Source organism: Betta splendens, chromosome 7, assembly GCF_900634795.4.
Source record: "Betta splendens chromosome 7, fBetSpl5.4, whole genome shotgun sequence".
Taxonomy (NCBI): Eukaryota; Metazoa; Chordata; class Actinopteri; order Anabantiformes; family Osphronemidae; genus Betta; species Betta splendens.
The window spans coordinates 6,717,820-6,740,041 of record NC_040887.2 but is presented as its reverse complement, the minus strand read 5'-3'; the positions used below and the strand labels follow the sequence as shown (position 1 = coordinate 6,740,041).

The 22,222-nt window shown below is 45.1% G+C and overlaps 3 protein-coding genes and 1 long non-coding RNA gene across 7 annotated transcripts; 3 read left to right on the top strand and 1 right to left on the bottom strand.

Moving 5' to 3' along the window:
- Nucleotides 1-121: 121 nt before the first annotated feature.
- Nucleotides 122-4,014, top strand: fam217ba (family with sequence similarity 217 member Ba). The gene is made up of 4 exons (XM_029157619.3): nt 122-761; nt 853-949; nt 1,088-1,152; nt 1,250-4,014. Exons 1-4 carry the CDS (start codon nt 655-657, stop codon nt 2,676-2,678), a joined length of 1,698 nt encoding a protein of 565 aa, XP_029013452.1. The 5' UTR covers nt 122-654; the 3' UTR covers nt 2,679-4,014.
- Nucleotides 3,939-7,846, bottom strand: ttll9 (tubulin tyrosine ligase-like family, member 9). 2 transcript variants are annotated; one of them, XM_029157622.3, is made up of 14 exons: nt 7,404-7,614; nt 7,179-7,225; nt 7,004-7,096; nt 6,815-6,926; nt 6,520-6,705; nt 6,347-6,415; nt 6,165-6,255; nt 6,052-6,092; nt 5,886-5,973; nt 5,575-5,633; nt 5,293-5,489; nt 4,803-4,916; nt 4,417-4,541; nt 3,939-4,232 (listed from the first exon to the last, which is right to left on the bottom strand). In XM_029157622.3, exons 1-14 carry the CDS (start codon nt 7,416-7,418, stop codon nt 4,162-4,164), a joined length of 1,308 nt encoding a protein of 435 aa, XP_029013455.1. In that variant the 5' UTR covers nt 7,419-7,614; the 3' UTR covers nt 3,939-4,161. The 2 variants fall into 2 exon arrangements, with proteins under 2 accessions (XP_029013455.1, XP_029013456.1); XM_029157623.3 differs by lacking the exon at nt 4,417-4,541 and having other exon boundaries at nt 7,404-7,846.
- edn3b (endothelin 3b) lies at nt 6,920-17,177 on the top strand. 3 transcript variants are annotated; one of them, XM_029157626.3, is made up of 5 exons: nt 6,920-7,058; nt 10,617-12,020; nt 12,096-12,306; nt 14,135-14,293; nt 15,019-17,177. In XM_029157626.3, the coding sequence occupies exons 2-5, from the start codon at nt 11,984-11,986 to the stop codon at nt 15,071-15,073; spliced, it is 462 nt and encodes a 153-aa protein (XP_029013459.1). In that variant the 5' UTR covers nt 6,920-7,058; nt 10,617-11,983; the 3' UTR covers nt 15,074-17,177. The 3 variants fall into 3 exon arrangements, with proteins under 3 accessions (XP_029013459.1, XP_040927665.1, XP_029013460.1); XM_041071731.2 differs by lacking the exon at nt 15,019-17,177 and adding an exon at nt 14,403-15,012; XM_029157627.2 differs by having other exon boundaries at nt 6,953-7,058; nt 10,620-12,020.
- A 2,825-nt stretch (nt 17,178-20,002) lies between these two features.
- LOC129604362 (uncharacterized) lies at nt 20,003-22,222 on the top strand. Its single transcript, XR_008695171.1, has 3 exons — nt 20,003-20,321; nt 20,941-21,041; nt 22,092-22,222. It is a non-coding gene; the product is annotated as an uncharacterized LOC129604362 (long non-coding RNA).

Below are 22,222 nucleotides of genomic sequence, written 5' to 3'. Positions count from 1 at the left end.
GCCGCAAACGGACCAGCGCGTCAGCAAGGTCGCGTGGGAGACTGAGTGTGTTAAAATATAAACTTGTGTGTGTGTAAACAGTTTTTTTATTTTTTAATATGAAACACTTAGTAATGTATTTCGGAATTTATGTTTGTAAATTTTTAAATAGGAACTAGACTCCAAAGACTATTTCAAGCTTGGTTTGAAAGCGCGATGTACATTTTCGTACTTCCACTCCCATAATGCACCTGTGACGCTCACTTCCCCACAAGCTGCGAGCCACTCAGCAGCAGGTAAACAAACCCATCTGACAGGGACGCCGAGCCAAACAAAAGCGTATGCTCTGCACGACCGTCTTGCATTTTTAATGGCGAGAAGATGACAGACGAAAAACAGGAGATACGTCTGCTATCACCCGTTTAATACAACGAAATCCACGAATTGTTGCTCAACGGAGAGACGTCTCGACGACACAGACGAGTGTAACGTGCAGCCGAAAGGCGCCTGTCGACATCTGCGCATGATGCATTGCAGCACTTTGGAGAAAATTGGTGTTTTCAGCCTGATTCTCAGAATACAGCATCTGATCCGAGATGTCGGCTGGGTTCTTTAGCCACCGTAGCGTTCAGTTGTGTTGGACTCAGATCAGCATCCCTGCTGCTCACCTGCAACATGGGCCCCATCATGCAGGAACGCACGGCATCCACGACACTGAAGCGCGTCGTCTCCAAAGAGAAGATTCGGGTAAAACACACTGAGAACAGCGTACAAGTAACCAGGTAGGCTTCGATGGATTATGATATTTAAGCTCAAATGTTTCACATGTAAGGTTACAGGCGAATCTAACAACCCGATATCATGTTGCCACAGTTCAAAGAAAGGTAATAAGATGAAGAAAGCAGTGAGCCAAATGACAAATGGCCCGGCAGCAGTTCAGGATAAGGACATAGTGACAGCAGTGCAGAAGGTGAGTGAATGACAACACAGATCGGAAATTATGTTATTTTGCTCTGACACATTCTGGGGGAAGGAAGTTGTTGTAGCTGCTACTTCTCACGTACGACATGACAGCATAAATAAACTTATACTGAGGATTATTTTGTAGGGTGCACAGCCAAAACGCGACCGGGTCAAATCTGGGGCCACACGGAGCACAAGCAAACTCTCCAGGTACGCGTATGTACAGTAGAAGGGATTTCTGTGACATGAATGCCTTGCTACCTACATCCCCCGCAGCTGTTTCACATACTCACCTGTGTCTTTACAGTCCCGAGGAAGAAGGAGACTTGAGACTTCAGCTTCGCAAACAGGCCTCCGTGCAGAGGAAACAGGAGCGCCGTGAAAATCACCGGGTGCCACAATGCAGCGTTGAGCTGCACCAGAATCGTGGGGGGATGGGGAGGAATCGGCCAGCGCTCTCCCTGCCCCTGTCCCCGATATCAGGGCTACGACACATGCCAGCACACCCCCTGACCCACTCCCCGGCCCCCACGCTCACGCCGGAAGCACTGCAACAGCACTACACCCAGAAGGATGAAGACACTGATAGTGCCAGCGATCTGTCTGACTCTGAGAGGCTGCCTGTACTGCCCTCCCCCTGCACCCCCTGCACCCCTCCCCACCTCAACCTCCGGGCAGAGGTCATCAATACGAATGACTTTCCTCCGGACTTCCCGGGGCCCCGCGGGACTGTGGGCGATGAAGATGACAGTGAGAAGCCCCTGTACAGTTACCCAGACTTTCTTCCTCCCCCCTTCAACAGCTGGAGCCTGAGACAGCTGGCGATGTTTCTCCACACAGAGGGCCGCGGTGCCCCGAGGCCAAAGCCTGTCGGGCCCTTGGAAAAGTACCTGGAGAGACTGCTGCAGTTGGAGTGGCTCCAGATCCAAACCGTGCAGGCAGAGAGCAGCCGTCCGCCTGGGAGCCGCGCGAGGCCGCAGAGCTTCCCCTCCTCCAACACCGCTCACCAACCCAGGCCTCACACAGCTCCACCGTCCCGGCTCAACTCCCCCAAAGGGCTGCGTCAAAGCCAGCGAGCCTTTCCATTTACACCCGTCAACAACCCTCCATCACCCGCCTCAACGCAGTACCAGCTCTCCCGCCTCCCTGTTTGCCCCCACTGTCACATTCGCTACCCACTGTGCAATGGAAGCTGCTCCGCCTATGCCTATCAGCGCCACTCGCGGCTCAGCCCGCTGCTGGAGCGCAGGGCCCGGCCCGGGGCGCCGGTAAAGCGGAGCAGCAGCGAGACCCGAGCGACCTCCACAGAAGGCAGGAGCCCGGGAGGACAGGGCGGAGGAGGAGCGCAGACCCCGGTTAGCCCCTCAGCTGGAAGGAGTCATCTCAGGCACATGCAGGCTGCAGGTAACGCCCGCAAGCACCCGCAGGAGTCCGGAGGTAACTCGAACGGTAGAGGACAGGTGAGGAAGAGTCGCGTCAGAGCAAACTCTGAAACAGATGTTAAAAAGGAGCCCGGCGGCAATAAAGCGCCTGGTGCAGAAAAACGGGGTTTTGCTGTAGGTAAGAGAGAGGTCACGTCTAAAAGAGTGGAGAAGGACTGGCAGAGGACAGAGGCAGGAGGTCAGGCGAAGAGCACGATGAAAAGAGCTGCTAAAGAGCCGCAGTCACTCTCCAAAGCGCCACTTAGTAGTAAGCAGAACGGCAAATCAAAAAATGTGCACTTTGTTGCAAAATAAGCTGCATAAACCTTCAGTACAGTGCTTTACTCACTGCTCTTTGGTACTGAAGCTTAAACATGTGCTTGCTTTGAGTGTCATCTGTTTGATACTAACACATTTTAACTGTTGTACAGCAGCCGGTCAGTCAGTGTACAGTCTGCAAAGGGTCAAAACCATCTGAGCAGGTAGAATACAGACAAGCAGTGAATATGTACTTTATAAGAACATGACTCAAATAGTACAGGAATCATCCAGTCATAATGGTTGAGTGTGTTTTGACACGTTAAGACTTTACCAGGGTTCTAAAAGCAGCTTATACTGTGTGTCAGCTAAACTCCCATGCACTGTCATCTCACTATGCTACTAACGCTAAAGTAGAAATAAAATAAGCGTCTTCTATACAGTCAGACAGCTTTCAGCACGCGTAATCCCCAGTGAAGTCTAACACACATTCTACATTTTAGTCATGGAATAAAGCCGTGGCCATGTCTAGTAGAGTTTTAGATGTTGGAATGTATTTGTTTTAAATGCTCTTAATTTACTTGCGGTTGCTTTGTTTTATCCTTTCATTGGTGCCTCATGTTGTAAGACAAACCAAATGTTCTGTTGCCGAGGGAGCAGGAGGTGCAACAAGAGGCAAATTCATTTGTTTCAGATATATTTGTGCAATGGTTTAATTTAGGTTTTTTAGTTCCAAGGGCTTTTCATGTTCCAACAGCTTGAATTGTAGTCTATGATAATATACTGTATTTTGCATAGAGCTGAGCTCTTTCTATCCCTGAAGATGGTGTAATGTTTGCTACGAATGTAAATGCATATTTTTCCAAATTTTATATGCCATAGTTATATTTATGAGAAGTGTTGTGGTTGACTTGTGTTGATTGTCATTGTAACGTCCATGTTTTCATGCACAAAAAGAAACCTATTTAGTAAAATACTTGAATGTAACTCTGTCTGCTGTGCTGTACCGTAGGACACTCGAGGGACATCATGGCTGTTAGACTGTAACATGGTACTGTTATACATATCACCTCCATCTCCTCACTGTATACTTGAAGTCTTTAGAGCACTGTGTTTACATTTGTTTGTCTCAACTGCTTCTTGTGATTTACCATGTGCATTTATTCATGGGAACACTCCATCAATGTAAATGATGTGATACATCTTCACATACATGTCTTTACTTAATACTCATGTAAAGTGTCAAAGCCATAGATACGTGGCCAAGGGAGGCAATATTCTAAGAGTGTACATTAAGTTGACATGCACGCAGAAAGATTGTGGTACTGTATGTATTTTCTCAATGTTGAATGCAAGTATTTGTAAGGCATAGAAATAAATGTTTTGCACACAAGACTCTGGCCTGTTTAAAATTGCTTAAAGATGTTAACTTCAGACCCTAAGCATACACACATGATGATCAAATAGAAGTTGAATACTTTTTATAACACTTGTGACACGTCCGTTTGCAATAGCTTGGGAAATGTGTTGTCGAGCACGACTACATTCTTTTCTGGCCAGGAAATGGTTTCATTAGCCGACGAAGCTGCTTGTCTCTGTCATTCACACACCCTGCAACAAAGAAGCAGTAATTAAAATGATCAAATCAAGCATGCGTCCACATTGTAACAGACCACGGTCCTAATTTCCTGTGTACTTTTGCACAATTATTTTCTTGCAAATGGAAACTCCTGGTAAGTAACAAAGTGAGTGTGGGGTGAAAGAGTGCATCATCTGCACAGCCCAGCCAGGTTACCTAAGTGTGTGTTGGCAGTGAAACATGAACTGTCAAATGTTTCTAGGTTGACATCCTCTCTATAGACAGGCCCATCATTCCACATGAGATCATAGCCACCCACCCTCTTCTCTTTGCCAGTCAGCCTAATGAGCAAAATCACAGTTAATTAGAGCACAGCACCAGTATGGTACAAAGGGATAAAAGGAACTCTGAGCGATCACTCTGATCTAAAAGGTGGCGTTCTATTGCTTTAACATAGTTAAGTGTTTCTTAAAGAAGCTCCTTTTTTTCTTAACTTCCACACGTGTTTGAAAACATTATGAAGAACGTATTTCTTAGAATTCTTCCCCTACTGACTAACAGCACACAACTCACAAACAAACAATGATGAAAGAGGTTCATACCGTCCTTCCATATCTACAACGTTCAAAGTATCCTCCAGCAATCTGCACTTCATTTCATAATCCTCTTGACTGCTGGGTGTGTGTGATGGAGAAGCATTCACTTCAATTAACCATCTGCAAAGAGATGGAAGGTGATGACATTCACCAAACGTTTGCTTAACTGATGATGAAGACTGTTATGCACACGCTGACAAATGAGTGATACCTTCACATTAGACGGAGCAACTGTAATTAGTGTTATTATTTACAGCAGGATTATGGCACCCTTGTCAGTTTTTCCAGACATGATCCTCAGTTTTATAACGTTATTTACGATGATTTCTGAAGCACAACACTGGTAGATTTACTACTTTGTACACAGTGTGGCAAAGTATTGTTAATGTGAGCCACGATTGCTTGTCTCTGCATGCGCTGTTCTTTGCTTATCTGTGAGCGCGCATGCCTTAGTGGTGTGGTGTGTTTTTGGAGCCGAACATGTTTGAGTACCTACGGTTTAAGGTTCTGATCCAGCAGGATGTCGTAGCCGTAGAGCTCAAAGCAGTGTTTGTCATTTATGATGACCTTTTGTACACTCTGTAGGCTGCGGACAAAGATGTTATCCATCTCCTGAAACATGGTTTCCACCACCTCTCTACCGTGTTTTGCAGTCAGGTATCTTCGAAGCTGCTGCATCTGCCACTTACATCCCTGAATACAGATGGATACAATAAGACAATGCAGGAAAAAGGACAGATTTGAAATACAATACAATTTAAGGTAGTGAGATTCAAACCTTTTCAGGGTCATAGTCAGGAGCTGTTTTTTGAACAGCCACGTTGGTTAAATGCATGTCTGAAACGAGGCACATCAAGGAAACTCGAATGCTGTCTGTGCAGCCACTGTGATGCTGAGTAATGCAACTAAACTAGCCCCAGAAATGAGGTCGGATTGGACAGTTTACACCAAGTCATCAATATTACATTAGAAAAGGCCTCAACTAAAATCATGTTACTGACAAGCAGAATATCACATGAGGGTAACACATTTCACAGGAAAGGTAAGACATTGTCATGCCCTCCCCCAAAGCCACAGAAAAAAAGATACACTTGTCATCAATGCTGCTAAGTGAGAAGCGGGTGCTTGAGAAGCGGGCGAAGCCATCTCTATAGAGCCAGGCTTTCAAAGGGACGTACTGAAACACACATACTGTATAAAAAAATCACACACACTGATCCACAGAACTGTAGGATTTAAAAGGTTGTGTACATACGGATGTGACCAGCACATAAACCCTCAGATCAAATTTCCTCCCTGTAGAGATAAAAGCTGTTTTCAAAATGTGTTGATTATTAAAAACATTGCATACAGTATGTATTTGCTTACCGTTTATTAGGTAGGGGTTCTCTATATAGCGCTGTGCCACATAGCTCTCCACTGGAGCTGTGTCTTTCTGTTCTTCTGAGCGGGTGCCATCCTGTGTAAACATAGGGAAATCAGTCTAATTAAATTGAGCTTTTGGCAATTTAATTAAAGCCAAATAACCTGATCCAGTCGGTGCAAGTTACCTTCTTCCAATCCATGATGTCCTTTAGCTTCCTGAATAGAAATATGCCTTTGCCTTGGGATTTTGCCACCTAAATAACAATAATAATATTTTCAGTACTTTGATGAGATCCGCATTTGCCACTTCATTTTCTAGTTTACAAATGCACGTGTGGCCTGCTCCACTGTAGCTCACTGGCTTCATGATCCAGGTGCTGCCAGGGCTTCTTTTAAACTCCTCTACAAAGAGGTGATACTCGCTGGGCAGCGTGAAGGTACAGGGGAAGAAATCACATTTGGACGCCTCCAAGCGGCCGAGTTCCCTTTCCTGGGTTTTCCGGTATCTTTTGAGGTTTTTGACCATGAGGTTTTTGCGAGACAGCTGTAACAGGGAGAAGTCAACATGACATTTGATTTCACTCATGTAAATATTCCTGCTGGAACGTCCAGCTTGAAGCCACACAGCGTGCTACAGTAAAGGGCTGCTTCACCTCATAATGGTTGCGAAAGTGGTTGATCCTGACATGTTCCTCCATGTATGAATGATCAAAGTTCTCCCTGAGCCAGGCAACATCACACCAGTTGAAATCCCACTCTGCCTCACTGCAAGAGGGGGAAGAGACATCACATGCAGAAGCGAGGAGCAGCTGGTGTGATGGCGGTTACACAACGCTCCTCACTCTTTGACTTCGACCCAGCCGGGCCTCTGGCGCAGAACGTCCTGTATGGTGCCGGGTAAGCTGCATTTATAGCGCACACAACGGGCTCCCTCCCTGACCGTGAAGACATCACACACGTGAGCGCAAGAACGTTTAAAAAGCTGTTCGTAAGTCGATGACTTGGAGAAACACGCACCGCTCCTCGCTTTTGCCACTGTCTTGTGAGCTTTTGTATCCAGCTGTCTGCAGAAACAAACAAACCGAGAGGGGAAACCTTTTAACTAACTTAACTTGCAACGTATAATTCAATGAACAGTAACGCGAACGCGCCAACGCGAGCTAATTTAAGCTAACCTAGTTTAGCTAACCCTTAAGTTATATCCTACGTGTTAGTTCTCATTCATAATAGTTTAGCGTTTACCTTAAACCTTGACATGGATGCGCACAAAGTGAAATGGTCAAAATACGACAGTTGCTACAGTATATTTAACTATATGGGTAAGATTTCGTTTACAGCGTTTGCGGTGTAAATATTACGCAAGTGTTTGACAATGGTTGTCATGGTAACCGCATCACTTTACAAGAAGATTGTCCTTGCGAGTTTCCGTAGTATTCACAACGCCATAATAAGTCGACTGCCGGCTAGGTTAATATTAGTTATCTAACTAAAGCTAACTAAAACCTTTGTAATCTCTCCAAATAAATATATCATTTTTGTATTTAAAAAAGGCCTCTTTGGATTTTAGATGATTAATATTTTTACCTGCTTTAGTGTTGGTTTGCGCCTCGTCATCACTTGGTGGCGACAAAACCCCATCTAGCTGAGAAAAATGATCCTCTGGCTCAAATCCCTTAACATGTACAATATTTATAATATCAGTGAAAACATGTCCTCAAAAAATTAACAGATTTGTTTGCAAGTGCTTCTGCAAAAACTACTGTCGTCGTATTTCTCCCTGGTATGTATTTTGAGAGTTAAAAATTCTGGTACAGAAGTCAAAGAATCATTGTTATATCAGAACAAATTAAATTTATTTCGTGTTTGTTGTGAGCTGGGAACCCACAAATGAAAGACATATTGGTGGTTTGACAGCCAAAAGATATTCAAACAACAAAACAGACACTGAATAATAAATGTGTTATTGTACTAAACTGGGATTTAAAAAAAAGTTTTGAACCAAAGAAAATAAGTGTTTTTACACAGAGGGAGAAATTATTCGCTACTTGCATTACTGAGCAAATTAACCAACCTTTTTGTTTTTTTTTCCTCCTATCCAGTTAAATGATAAAATGAATATGCATGATTTACAATGACAGAAACAGAGAAATTTAATCTGACATTTCATTGGTGTCGCTGATTTATGATCAGCGATTCATTCCAAAGGTATAGTGTGTCATAAACGTCAAACACGTCAGCTAGTCGTTAGCTGGATCTATGTAAACAGTTTAATGGTAGCAGCCAACTGCACCCTGTTATAGTGTATGTCACAGTAAAACGTTATGGTGTAGTATTTTATGTTTAAATTATACTGGTCGTCACGGTCCATTGGCCACCGTGAATGTTATGCTCGCTATTCTTTATTACTTAAAGATACACTCCAGATCCCACTGTAAGTCCCACCTAAAGTATTAAAACATTTACATTTATTGTTTTTACCAGCGTGAAGTTAAAGCTGAAAGATGAGCTGACACCCTGTTCAGATTCCTGAGAAAAGCTTATTAAAAGCTGATTTCTGTGCCTGCCTCTGTTTCACCCACAGACCAACAGTGTAACCAAGCAAAACAATTATACAGTACCCTAGATTCTCACGTAAAGAATGCGAACTCATTCGTATTAAAGTGAATATACCAGTGGGTCCACATTAGCTGTGTTATACTAACACAGCGTCTGACTCGAACATAACATAAAATATTTATTTTTATTGATTTTACAGATTATTATGGCGAGATATTTCATATTCTGTGGACGATCATAGTGATAAAAACAGAATCTGCAGCAGCAGCTATTACAATGTGATATATTTATATCCTAAACACCTGGCTGTTGCTGTAGATGCTTCAGCTTTCTTTCAAAGTTAATCAGCATCGTCTGCTTGGGTGAACCTTGAACAATCCTGTGCCTGCCTGTCCCTGTTTTATTCATTGTGCAGCTGCAGAGACAGCTAGAGTATGTGTTCGGTATGTTACCGTGTATAATAAGGTTAAAGTAGAGTGATTCTTGTCTTTTGAGGATTTGAAGTGTATCAGCCACTTGCAGACATACATATTTTAAACACAATATAATTATACCACTGCATAATCCCTACTGCTCAGTAAAAGTTTGATCTTTGCCAGGGATTTTCATCACATTGTTACTGATCCCCTTTAGTGCTTTCTGTTTCAACACCCAGACCCCGCCAATCTTTATTTCATAAGCTTCAATAATCGGTTAAACCGCAGGTGCCAATAAAGAGGTCAACCTCTCAGCACGCTTGCTTTTAAGAGGCAAGCTTTCCTGCATTTGTATCCGTGCAACAGTCTCTGGTTTGGCTCCTGCAGAGTATGAATCAGTATTTAGTAGCTGTGACTATTATCCTGCAATTTTGACTAACCGCATATGTTTTTGTCCTCGTGCAGCAGTATCCCAGGAGTGGGAATTGTTTTTGAGGCTCAATCCATACAGTATATTGGTCTCTTCTAAACCTCCTGAAGCACAGTTCCGACTTCGCTGCCCAGTTCAGTTTGCCACTTACCAATCAAATTGTTGCTAATCCTCACTTTCTAATCTAAACTGTTTTGACGTGTTTCACTTGACAGCGCTGATTTACCGCATTGGAATTTTAGCCAAATCACACCGCTAACCACGAAATCTCCCGCAGGTAATACAATTCCTAGTGTCACCACTCGTCTTCAACCTTACTCTTCTGTAGAGTAACCATAAAGCAGACGGTCTTTAGAATTCAGGGGGTTATTTATCAGGAAGTCCTCTGACTTTAGTGTGATAATCCTCAGTTTGGAATGGACGGTTGCGTTAATAGGTCTCCTGCACCATGGCTTCTTCTGCAGAACCTGTGTGTTGTTCCAAGCTCTTTTTCACATGCCAAATAAACGCTTCTAACAGTTCACCAAGGCGAAGGCATAGACCTTTGAAGCATGACGGTAAAAGGGTCAACGGGAATGTGTCCATCTTCACCATCTGTACATCGCAGGGCGCCAAGAACACAAAGGGCTTGAGCTCATGCTATTGTGGGATGACAGAATATCAGTAATTCCAAATAATAATCCACTAATGCTGCCAGGATCTGGAGACCTGAATTCCACTGATGAGCATCCAAGAAATAATTGCATTCATTACATTCCTCTGTAAGTGTCTCTGAAGAAAAGGCTCCCATTTATTTCCATATCTAATGAGATCTATTCTGCTCGGAGCAACGAACTGCGACCTGTCCTGAAAACACGAAAACAGGAACAAGGAGCGGGTAGCGACGTTTCTACTGAAAAAACAATTTTCATGCCTGTACATCACAGCTAATGCATGTATGTTTGTTTTTATTCTTGTCAGATTTGTAAAGCAATTTTACATCCATCCAGTATTATCTGCAGTCTCTGAGGTGTGGCTGCTAACTGTTTATTGCTTCTCTGCTTCCTAACTCAGCAGCTACTACTTCCACAGTCTGGGGGTCAATGGGTCTGCAACTCCCCTGGCTTCACACCCAAGATGTCCGAGAACAACAGGAGAAGTGGCAGCTGGAGGTGTATTACATTACAACAAGTCCCAAAGTCTACCTTCCAACGAGCACAATGACGTGATGTGAAAGCAGGAAAGGGCAAGGATTGTGTGGAATTTTTAAATCAGTCGGGTAAATACCAGTAATTTCCTGTTTGGAAAATGCAAGTTGGTCCTTAATAAATTAATTTCAGTTCTAATTAATATGAGATGAACGATTTAAGTAGTGAGAATGTGAATAAAACCAACCTACTCTTTGGTTCCACGGCCGCTTCAGGTCCAAGGACATTTTGTTTGCTGTGTTTTTTAGGTTTTTGCAGCCTACTTGTAATTAACCCTTTGTGACTGACACAGTGTGACACACGAGCAGCCAGGTCCTTTACAGAAAACCTTAAAATGATACTCTGCGCGTTTGCGTGCATCGCATCCCTCCGAAACCACACGCCGTCAATTTTAGATAACGCTCTGTCTCCACAACTCTGGTCAGGAGAAAGAAAACACAATATGGTGTTCATTTATCTGGAATTCAACGTTTCCCCGCTCGGGGACCGCGCCAGAGAGTTGGGGTATGGCACAAAACTCTAGCTTCAGGGAATTTGGAAAGGAACCAGAGGGCAGTCACAAGTCAGGCAGCGCTAGATGCCTCAGTGGCAGAAGACGTAGCACAAGACACTTACTGGACAGAACCCACGGGAAAAAAGGTGAACTGGACGATGTCAAATATCCGACTAGTCAGATCTTTATCATCTAATCTATTTGAATTGAGCTGAACAATCAAAGGTGATTGTCCTTGTCATGAAAGGTACAAATATGAAGACTGAATAGAAGAGGCAGCATGGTGACTGTGCCTCAGGCCTGGTTATGGTCATTTCAATAGTGTGGAAGTCATAGGTTGCTTGATTTCATATGCGTATTCACAGTCATTATCATATTGTGGGATGTGGTTTCACGAGCAGCAACAACAGGGAACACCTGCACCGATGCGATGCGCAGCCCTACAGTACTTGTCAAGCACACACCCAGAAACGTGTAGGTGTAGCTGAACACGGCAGAGGGGGTGAGGCGTGGGCGTGTGGGCCCGACCGAACCTCCCCAAAGCGCCGGGACCGTGGCTGAGGCTCCCACAAGGAGAAGCGGCTGCACGCGGCTTCGTCGGCGTCGTCCGTTTCCCATCGGAGCACATGGACTTCCACGCGCGCGTTTGTGGACTGCTTCTACACAAATGGACGATATGTTTGACAGTGTTATGAGCCTTTTCTGGAATATCTGAAGCAGCTGGGATTCTATTCTAAACCATGCTGTTCCAACTACTGGCGCTAATAACGGCGCAAGGTACGTCCGCAGCGCTCAGCACTATTCACTGTCTACTTCTTTTACTCCAGTTAACCTGTGACGTATCTCCACAAGGCCTCTTAACGCCCCACGCCGCGGTCAGCTGCGGGCTCGTGGAGCCCGGAGGGCGAGCGGACCCCAGCGGCGCGGCGCGCGCCGACGGGGCGCCGGGCGCGCCGCGGTCCGAGGCCAAGGCGAGACCCAAGCGCTGCACCTGTTATTCCTACAAGGATAAAGAGTGCGTCTATTACTGCCACTTGGATATCATCTGGATCAACACCCCCGAGTAAGACGCGCTTTAATTAAAAAAAAAACACTCAAAAACACCAGCAACCCACCGCGACGCGCTACTATTATAAAAGCGTCTCATTGCGCAAGCCGCCGTCAGCCCGGGGACTGTTTCAGAGCGCAGATTGGCGTGTGGCGGATTTGTGCAACTCAGCTGGGACTGGCGCATTAAAGCCTATAGACTGTAGCAAGTCAGATCCCGCAGCTCACCTCAGGCGCCAGACGCAATCTTGGAAGTGATGACAGGCCCCACAGAACGAGCTCAGCGCGCGGGGCCGACGCTCGACGCCAGATGGGGTTTAAAGCTGCAAATGCTGCCGTGGGGCAAAATAAACGCACGATGCATAAATAATATTAATGATAATAATAATCACACCGCCCGCTCTTTGTGTGGATCAGTACAGTATATGGTGGGAAATTTGTTCTTTCTTTAATTACTTAATGTCTACTTTCAAATTCAAACACAGCAATTTTCTTAAAAAAAACCCTACTTTAATACCTACAATTTAGATCCATTATCCTTCCCCTCAGGTGTTTATTCTCTGCCAGTGGAATAAAGACCTTAACGTACTGTGTGTGGACAACGCTGGGCGAGGCGCCGTTCAATGAAGGCTTCGTTATGGATAGTGGAAGTCATTTGTCTGTGAAGCTGCCGATGCGGTCATGTTCCGATCACCCAGCAGGGAACCTCAGGAGTCACGTTGGATCCGTGGGTGTCGAGGACGAGAGCGTTGCCAAGTGGCGTAATTAGATAAATAGGTTGTGTTACCCCCCCCCCCCCAGTGTGTTCAACAAGTGGTCATACCACATATTAGTAATAGAAGCCTGAAATGCCTTTTCCAACACCTTCTTGCTTTGAGGAGTGCTGCTTTGATGTGCGGCCTCCCAACCACATATTAAAAGCCTTGGCGACGTATCGGGAAAGCATTCTTGCCTCCCGTGTTTTCCCGTGCCAAGACTGCTTTTGGCATTTCAGGTAAACATCTCACTTTATTACTCCTTCGCAAGTTGAGACAAATTGGCATAGTTCTGGGGTGTTTGTAACACGGATGCTTACACAGTAGGCCGATGATGAACTGTCCGCTGAAGGTGTGCAGTAGCTCAAACACACACGAGCCATGTTGCCTCTGCCCTAAGGAGGTGGTTGTGGGTCAAGCGGTTCCAGTGTGTGTGACCAGCAGACTTTGTTTTAAAACAGATTCTGGCCTACTTGTTACTCTTTGATATTTTACTAAATTTATCACAGCCGGCGGAAAATGGAGGAGTGGAAAGCAGGACACAGGGAAGACAAGTAAAACAATGCCACCCTTTGTGGACAAATGGAGCTATCGGACTATTAGACAACCTACTGTAGCAACACACGATGGGGTTTCTAAGTCTGATAGTGTGTTGTATGGATATTTTAATTTGAAGGTAAATCATTTATCCTACAACAAAATTGTAGGCAAAACTAACATTGAATGATTATAACATGTTTCTTAGAAATGTTTTGTTCACGTTCATACGTTCGCATGATGATGGATGTGAGGAAGCAGCTGTCTGGTTCCCCATATATTGGAAACTGTGAAGAGGGCAGTAAATAGATGATCATCAGCTGAATTCAAAGGCAGCTGGACCTGACATCGATCCTCACGACATCAAAGACCCATGAACATTCACTGCATCGCTCTCGCAGCTGAGACGTGCACAGACACAGTTTACCTCAGAGTACTGAAAAAGTTTGCAGGTTTCAGCTTTGTTAGGATTATTTATGGACCTGATGTAAAACTGAGTAAATGCGAATGAAAGTGTACGTGACATTGCCTTTTCTGATCGTCGCCTCCTAGACGCACCGTGCCCTATGGGATGTCGAGCTACCAGGGCCTCCAGCGAGTCCAACGCGCCGTCGGCGGGCGTCCGGCGCAACACGAGGGGACAAAGTCTCAGCGCTGCGTCTGTGCTGAGCTCCATGGAGACCCAGAGTGCCGGGACTTCTGTCTGACACCGTAAGTGTGATTTCTCCTGTAAAGTATGACAAGGGATTCCTCTCAGGCTGTGCTTGGGCCTTTAATCGTGACCATGTTTAGAAGCTAAAATAATTTCTAATCACCACAGTGATCCGCCCTGGATGTCAGCTGGGTGTCATGATACAGCCACCGTGTGAGAGTCAATAGAGGCTCCTACACTGGAATGTAGAGCTCGGTCACCGCCAAGCCTTAAGGCTCTGTTCGGGCCTCACCTGACCACAGGACTCTCCTCCAGTTCTGGCTCACACACACGGACCTAAGCAAGCTGTGAACAGGCCACAGTGTTTTTCTAGTGCGCCTTCAGCTCTGGCACGAACACTATAGAATGTGACCCCGACCACCAGACTCAGGAATACTGATACTGTATTAGTCACCTACTTTTAGCTTTCAGTTTCCTATATATTAGTCTGCAGTTGTTCACCCATGTGCTTCACACATAAATAAAACAAGAGCATTGTTCACAAAGATAAGCACTTTAAAGATGGATCAAATTCATCAATTATATATAAACAAGCCGCAAGCTTCTGTGCCTGCTTCTGTGTTGAAGGATGTGTTATTAGTTTGCAGTGGGACTCATCAGACTCATCGTACGTTTTCTTTTTCTTCCCTCTAACCACAGTTTAAACCGTAGACGTACAGTAAAGCACCCAACCCGCAGGATCAGCCCTCTAATACTGTTTTCATGTGAACCGTTCCCTCCACAGCTCCCTGCAGACAGCGCCCACTGCAAGGCCCCACAAAGACCCGGGCCCCGGATGACAGCTGGAGGCCCCTCATCCCCTGCTCTGCCTCTGGAGAGACGGGCTCCTCCCTTCGCTTCGGCTCTTTCACCCTCCACCCGGCGCCCTCGCCTCCGCCAGCAGTTCAAGGCGGGAGCTTTGGGAGTTTGGCGAAGACGACCTTCATTAACGTCATAACTCTGGCGATGTTGTTTCGGCTCCTCAGCCAAATTTGATGCAGATCCCGGGAGGCTGTCGACTCTTTGTTATCTCCCGGGAGCAACATTGGGATTACTTGTTTGAGCAACAGCCAGTGGTTTTGCGTCTGTCAAGCCTGACCGTACAGACTCTGTGTTTTATACCTGATAGGCCACTCGACAACGAGATGAGCTCTCACCAACCAATAAGAGACAAAGGCATTTCTCCAAAAATGTTGCCAGAAGTGTGGAGCTTGTGGAGCCCTGGAAAATCTGAGCAAGGAATAATATTATGTTAAGAGTTCTCTGCTATTTCAGCAATAATATATCACTCACCTATCACTCATGTGTTTTTTTACTGACTGAAGTATCTCTGCACCGCTGACCTATGTTGTTCTGCTTTGTTTTATAAATGCGTTGCTCGCAGTTTGACTTTTCAGAACGTTGTTGCTTTGGAGACGTTGCATTTGCGACACACCGACACGGTGACTGGGGGTGAACTGGTTTGGAGGCTGAGGCCAGACAGGTCAGGGACCATAACAAGTCCAGTATTGAGGCTGACGCGTTGATTTAGGTTTGAGGAAAGTGGAGAAGAATGCCGGATTCATTTGGATGGTGAGCCACAGGCTCGTCATGGTTTTACTGTTATGATTGCAACTTATCACATATACAGTATTTCTACAGGCAACAGACAAACAAGCTGTAGCCAATGAAGCCAGTATGTTGACACAGATTCGTTAGTGCCTGTTAGTTTGTGGTCTGAGGGGATTAAATACACCGAGAACATTCCCATGAAAACGGACAATCGGTGGCCTAACCTTTACTACCGTGTTCTGCCAGTAATGTTTAGAAAAGCAGCCATTGTTGCAAAAGAGCTGAATAAAAAGGCCACGAACAGCATTTTATTGTCCCATTCTCTGGAAATCAAAGACTGTGACAATTATAGTGCCACTATCTGGCTCCGTCCTGAAGTAAATCAGTTCTGGTCCGAGGAAAACAAAATTAAAGAAACCTACTTGTGTCGACAGATGAGACCGTTTCGACCTTACAAATGTACCAGAGTCCCTCTTTTCACGAGATGAGTTCACGGTGTTACATACTGTAAGACACCAGTTGCAGAGCTCAAGTAGAAACGCGACTGCTTTCAGACGCGTGTGGTTACTATAGACACCATGTACCCTCTGATTACCTTTAAATGTTGTATTTCTATTACTGTCTTCAGTAGCACATATAGAAGCAATAGATGTGGCGTTCGAGGTGATAATGGATTTTAAACAGACCTTAATTGCTTGGAATTAACCACTAATATTTATAAACTTGGTTATAAAGTTATAAAGTTTGCTGCCAGGCACCAGCTGACGCTTAAATAATAAATGAGGTTTTGCCTTGAAATTCCAACTGAATGTGCACTATCACCTGATAACACAGTATTTAATTTTAAAAGTCTTACTTTTAATACCTTTGGCTTTATTTATCTACAGGGTATCAACCTTTATTTACATGTAAATAGAAACACATGGTAGAAACATTAGACTTATTGTATCACTTAGAAGTTATTACACTGTACGTCAGTTACTTAAAACTGCAAGTAGAGGCGTTGTCTCAGTGTTTCAGTGTTTGTGGGCGAGATATGGAGTACAGATATGAAATATACAGGTCTGTCGTGTAAAGTTACAGTACCTCAGCCAGGCTACATGCAGAATACTTCAGATAGGAATATTTTAGCTTTCTGTGTGTGTGGGAGGCGTCGTGCTTCACAGCGTGGCAGCGTGGGGTATTATTGTGTGTACAACGTGTACAGCACAAGGTCAGCTGCAGTACTTTGACCCTTGGCTTCCGCATTCACTTGTACCCAGTTTTATTTGTATTATTTATCTTGGGCCAGTTCACTCTACATTCATCTTTTTATTGTCATACAACTAAATAGAAATAAAACCTTGATAACTACATGGTTTTGTTTGTTTTACTTTATTACAGGTAAGGACAGTATAAAGCATTTTAAAGATCCTGATAACAAATTTGCAAAAACTTTTTATGGAGGGAAACAAGAAAACAACTACTATTTACGTTATGTAAACTTTGCACGGTATCATCATACGCTGAATATAATAATCACTAGAACGCCGTAGGCTGCACTAAAGTCTAAAAAGTGATATCACTGCACTCCTAAAGAGCAGGATGCTTCAACAGCTTAGCTTTGCTTGCAGGTGATTCTGGTGAGAGACCTTAGGGTCACGAGCTGACCCTACAGCTCCTTGATTAACATTAACACTGTGCACGTCTCGGTCCGTGTCAAAACACGCTCAAAATCCTTCCAGTACAACAGAGAATTTTGATGTTGCACTACAAATGCTTTTGGACGTTTTATTGTGAAAGTCCGGCGCCCACTGTAAGCCTGACCCTGGGTTTCCTTTTTTTTGTGGGGACAAGGAGAATGAGAAGTCTCAAGTGCATTGTACCGACTCAATGCAACTTAACACAGCATAAATAGACTTTACTCAGTATCCATAAAACACATGAATAATGGACCCAGAACCTTCTTTTGACCATATGAACACCTTTCTCGTGGCAGGAGAGAACACGAGACTAACCGGACGCTTTGAAGCCCTAATACCACCTATCATCAAGGAATGCTGCACTAAGTCCACTCTAAATGAACCTGCCCCCTGGAGCCTTAGTACAAACCTTCAGCCGTGATCAACAATAATACTGCTCCGAGAGGCCGACTTATTCCCACACTATAAAATACCTCAGAGCAGACATGCGGCAATGTGAAAATAAGGTCAGAGCATCTAAGGTCGCTTATTGCTTGTCGCTTGTGCTCTAAACACAAATGCCCACAAATTCAAATTGCTGGGTTTTATTCGTTTGGCAGAGAATCCCAGTCACGGCTTCTCCTAGGACATTCCACTGAGACGAAGGCCAGACGAGCAGGTCAGCGGGCGGATAAGGCAGCAGGTGAGCACAGGTGCAGACAGGAAGTGGTTCTAATTAATCAGATTTCAAATTAAAACGTAGCAGCAGGACGTCAGCGTCCGTGTACATATGTTGTCTCTGTACGGACGAAGGCAACTGAGAGCATGTGAAAAAGGCAAAACATCTCACAAATGAAGTGACAATTTGAGATGGGACTAATCACGAATCTTCTCCCAAACTGTTGTTTTGGAAAATGATTTGTTTTCTTGTTGTGACTTCTGCTGGGTTATTATTGTGTCGGACATTTTCTTATGGTGTCTGAGCAGCTCCCACAGTGTCTTAAATCCATAAATCATCACAGTATTGCTGCAGAAGTGGGGGGACAGAAGGTTGAGCACTACCTGGAGGATGTCCTCACCCATTATCAACATTCCTGTATCTTTTCAGCCGCCTCCATCTCAGTCTGCGTCTCAGTGAGAACGCTCTGTATCAGGTAGAGAGAGTCACATCCACGCCGGCCTCCTCCACTGCCAGCCTTCATCACCATCATCATCATCAGCAGCTCTCACACATCTGTACAGTAGCTGCGCAACCTCCACATCCGCAGCCGCCTCGTCGCTCGTTTCTCGAGCCAAAAGACAACATTCCTGCGATCTTCATAAACCACGTTTGGCCTCGGCCCAGCAATAAAGCAGCGCTCCCTTTGCCTGGATTCAATTACGCAGCATAGCAGTGGATTTAGCTGTTGGTATTTTATTGGATGTTGGACCCATTACCTAAGTTGGAACCACAACATTCTGCACTACATAAACACAGCGTGATAAGAAAAACAAAAGGTTAAGCGCTTTTCATTTACCTGTTGAACATATCAGTCATTATGTCAAATTCTAATTGGACAGACACATTTGTTTGTAATAGTAAACTAGTGGACTTATATATGCAGTCAAAAGTGTCACTGGGCTGCTTTACAGTCCTTCTCAGCACATTCACACCTAATATTCTCATTTTCCTCAAACAACGCTGCAGAAGGAGTAAAACCCTTCGTATCCCAGAGCGTCTGATGAACATCTCACGTCTCCTGATGCGTGTCCCAACCTGGTTTGACTGCGCTCCTCGTTTCCTTCCTTCCATCTGTTCTCGGTCACGTACCAATCTGCTGCATTTCACCTGCCACGCGCACACACACACACACACACACACACACACACACACACACACACACACACACACACACACACACACACACACACACACACACACAGATGCATCCACATACGCACACACACGCACACACACACACACACACACACACACACACACACATGCTCGGGTCGCCCATCCTCCGGCAGCTGCTCAGCCACCGTGCCACACCCTCGGGCGCAATATACAGAACTCCTCGCACCTCTTCAGTCCCGGCCAAGAATTTTTTCGTCAGTGTAACAAACATGCTGGCTGCTCTGCTCAGCGCTGGGCCGACGGAGCCGTGGCAACAAACTCAAACAGACTCAAACAGGAGCCGCTTTGTTTCTATGTTTACTCAGTGTAAGAGAGAACAAAGCATCCATGAAATCAACTGAGTGATCCTGTCCAGTACCAGACGTCCAGGATTCGGTTTGGTCCTGGGTCCATTTAGGACACGTAAAGGTCAGGGCCTTCAGCCTCAAGCCAGAAACTGCTTATACTGAGCTGGACTGAGTCAAACCCAGACCGGGGTTTTGTATAATACTTTCAGTGTCTATTCACATGTTTAATTCTAGTTCGTCCACTTCCTGGGCGCCTCTCCATTTTTTTTGTTCCTCTTCCTTAGTTCTTGTAAATATTCTGTTGTGTGCCACATTTGGATCATGTGGACCAACTCATATGGCCACAGACAAGTCAAGGCCTGATGGCTGAACAATGGCGTTTCCCGTCCTCAGCAAATAATGGACGTGTCATTATCAGCGGGAATCCAGATGTTTTTACCTCACAGAGGTGACGCCTGTGCAGGAGTGACTGACTCCACGTCTGTAACGGCCTGTAGTTTGAGTAAATGACAGGAGAACTGCGCTATCCTCTTACAGACGATATGTACAGCACATCAAGTCCAAACTGGTCTTTGAAGGATGAAGAGGTTCATTTTAGAAGATGGAAAAAGTTTTGTGCCTGAGGTATCAAGCTGCAGGATTCGGCACAAAGGTAAATCACGCAGGGCAAAGTCTTTCATAACATAACATTTACTTCTTAAGCAGCCAGAAGTTGAATCGCACCTCGAGGAACGACGTGACATGCAAACACTGGTTCGTTCAAGCACGGAATGCGAGCGGTGCTCCCGCTGAACCGCCGCTAACACCCGTGACCTCGGCGCTCGCGTCAGGCGCTAACTGCCGCGCGGCGCGCTCGCTCGCCGCGTCCCGATGGAGCCCCTCGACGTGAGGAAGCGGCTTCGCGGGGACTGGTTCGAGCTTGAACAAGCAGCTGTGGCACCGAGTGGAGCCTCACGGGTGAAAACACAGTTTCAGAACATTGTTTCACAAGCTAAGGTTAGCGTCCAGCAAACCAGTTCCTAGCTAGGAGCCAGGCGTTTGGCGTGTTTCTCGGAGGCACCGCTGGCATCACTGTGTATTTAGGCCTCTCCATTCAAGCAACAGAAATTAAATTAAATGAACATTAATAGTTCTCATCCAACTTGCCGCATTCCAAAGTGCATAAAACTTTAAATGGAGTTGGACAGAAGGCGACGCTAATGGCATGCAGTGATGTGTTCAACTTGTGTCCACCAGTAATGACTTTCCATTTCATTTCTTTCTCTACGCAGGTTTCAGCCCTTTTCTCATTTGTTTCTCATTTGGATTCGGCCTAAAACCCTCCACTCTCCCGTTCGACTGTTCTGCAAAAACGACGGTTTACACAAGAGGAGTAAGTGAGCGTCGCACGGAGCGGGGGTCAACAGCTAATCTATTATTAGCGACGGGTTTAGCGCGCAAACGTGTTTCTGAGCTGCAGGGGAAAAGGGGAAACGCTCGCACCTGAAGGCAGCATGCGAGCTTGGATGGCGACCGCGTATCATTTATCAAAAAAACGCCCGTCTGTCACAGCCTTCGCCGTGATGTGCCCACAGGGAAGCACATGCTGTGGTGCCACACCTATGCAGGCACATGTAATTATGTGTGAAGAGTCCTCTAAGAATGTGATAGCGCGAATTAGCGATTCCTTGGCCTTTGGGCTCGATTAAAGTTTATCTCGAACATCTCTGTTTCTCCAATAACAACTTGACACTTGTATTAGTAGCAGCACCATCAGATAGATTCGAGGATAAAAGGTGTCGCTTGCTTCATGTTCCGTAAACAGGATTATTGTTTGGATTTCTGAAGATATTATTCACCGTCTTATTTTCATACCTTCGGAGATGTTTCTCAGATGATTTCACACTTTGGTGGGGGGAAAAATGATCAGCTTTTGAGCGGGAGCCTTTTTTTTTGTCAGAATTCCTCTTGACACCTCTGAACAAGCCCCAAGGAGACATTTTACTGTCAGACTAATGAAGTTATTGCACTGCTCAGTAAATCAAATAGTAATTCAAGAGCGACAGATCTGAACATGTACTTTCCAGAGTGCATTGGGGAAAAGATTGCACTGCACCCCATCTACTTTGTAGCACATTGTACATGGAAACTGAAAACAAGTCCAGCTGTCACAAAGTAAACTGGTTGCTTTTAGTTCAAACCTCCTAATTCTCACTGTCAGAACAAAACTCAAACCTTACTAAACTCTACTAATCTCATTTATTGTGTGTCAATTACTTAATTAGTACTGCATTGACATGTTAGCAGATGAAGTAACCTACGTGTAATGTATTTTACCATTTACTGTAGGCGTCATTCCCTCTGATACTGTAAACACAAGTTGTGTAAAGAACAAGCATGTTGAAATTGTATTTGCTTTTGTTTTGCGCTACCTGTGGATCAGTCCGCCTTGAGGCGAAGCTGCAGAAGGAGGAGGAGACTTGCAGACGACTGTGAAAGGTGCAATGACTCAGACGCTTCAGAGATGAATTAAATCCTGACAAGACCCCTGGCACCGCGTCATTAATCTCAGTC